Genomic DNA, 1523 nt, shown 5'->3' on the forward strand with positions numbered 1-1523 from the left:
TCCCAGCACTCGGGAGGCAGAGGCAGGTGGATCTCTGTGAGTTCGAGACCAGCCTGGTCTACAGAGCTAATTCCAGGACAGGCTCCAAAGCCACAGAGAAACCCTGTCCCAAAAAAACCAAAAAAAAAAAGATGTTTTGTGTGGTAATGTCAAGATGTCCTGGTGGAATGCCTGAGAGGGATCCAGCTGGCTCTGTAGCTGCCTGCTCTCCAGCTTTTTTACTGAAGATGTGGGTTTCTAGAGTGGGAGGACATGGTGCTGGTGTGTATGTGAATGCTCTACCCAAAGCTGAAGACTGCTCAGGCACATGCATAGTCCAGCATGGGCCCTGTCTTTGTTCCAGCTGGCTGAGGCACTTTGTCCTATACCACCTGGAAGTCCAGCAGTGGGCCAAGATGTCTCTTTCATGCCCTATATACTGTGTTCTTTGGGTACCATACCCAACCTGAACCATCTGGCCAGATGTGTAGTCTGAGGCTCAATGGGGCTCCAAGGATGGACAAAATAGCTCCTCCCTTAGCAAATCCTCCTTGGTACCCTGTCTATGAACATTGCTGCTCTTCTTTATATGGCCAGGATCTCTGACAGAGTCTGACAGGAGGGGCTCCTGGATCTTTTCTGGGAACACTCAGTGCTACGGAGCAAATATCCAGCGTTGGGTGGGTCCGAGGAGCTGGGCTCTGTAGTTGGGGTTGGCACTGTGATGCTCTTCTTCTGGTGTGTTTCCTATGGTGGAGAGAAAAAGAAAAGGAGGCTGAGCTGGAGGGTCACTTCAGGGAGGTGGGGAAGCTGCAGGCCTGGCCTGATCCTGTATTCTAGGAGTTCCAGAGCAGCTCCACACAGATCACTCTCCTGTGCTTGGTGCAACCCCAGCCCAGCAGCTGCCCAAGGACCACCTTCCTGGAATAGTTCCAAACTCAGAAAAGTGAAGAAGGGAGAGCTCAGGAAGTTTGGGCTGATCCTACTTTGTCCTGGCATCTCCCAGGTTATTGCCAAGCGCCTCCCGTCAGATCAGCTCATCAGCCTCTTGCTCACCATGTTTGAGAGCCTGGGAGACCCAGACAAGAACTGCTCCCGTGCATCCACAGTCATGATCAACTGCCTGTTGAAGGAGCGAGGCACCGTGCTGCTGGAAAAGGTGGGAGTGGAGCATGTTTAGGAACTAGAGTGAGGCTGGGGGCAAGGCCCGGACTGGGTCTCCTAGACCTGCCTGCCTAGATGTTCCGTTTGACTCTTACATCTCTGACTGAGTCTATTTTGGGTCTGATTCAGACAAATCTTTTTCTTGTCTGAAGACCACTTAGAACTTGATTAAAGCAACTCTATTAAGAATTTAAGCCAGGTGTGGTGTTACGCAAACCCACGGGAGTCTGTTAAAGGGTCTCAAGAATTTATTTAGGTATAAGATAGGTATTAGCATTCACTGATAACGAACAGGTTACACCTTAGCCGCTATCCAGCTGCTGTGTCCTGCTCTTCTGCCCAGGGACCAACCACACATTCCTTTGGCTCCAACCACCAGA

At 51.0% G+C, this 1523-nt stretch overlaps 1 protein-coding gene across 4 annotated transcripts in view; it reads left to right on the forward strand.

Moving 5' to 3' along the window:
* Mroh1 (maestro heat like repeat family member 1) overlaps positions 1-1523 on the forward strand; it is a 70744-nt gene that overhangs the window by 54289 nt on the left and 14932 nt on the right. For 3 of the 4 annotated variants that reach the window (XM_026782542.1, XM_005354108.2, XM_026782540.1), the window contains one exon: positions 986-1138. The exons of the other annotated variant lie outside the window; for it this stretch is intronic. In XM_026782542.1, coding sequence (XP_026638343.1) covers positions 986-1138 — 153 coding nt within the window. The remainder of the gene's footprint in view (positions 1-985; positions 1139-1523) is intronic. 4 annotated transcript variants of the gene reach the window in all.

This window comes from Microtus ochrogaster, chromosome 15 (genome assembly GCF_000317375.1).
Source record: "Microtus ochrogaster isolate Prairie Vole_2 chromosome 15, MicOch1.0, whole genome shotgun sequence".
Classification (NCBI taxonomy): Eukaryota; Metazoa; Chordata; class Mammalia; order Rodentia; family Cricetidae; genus Microtus; species Microtus ochrogaster.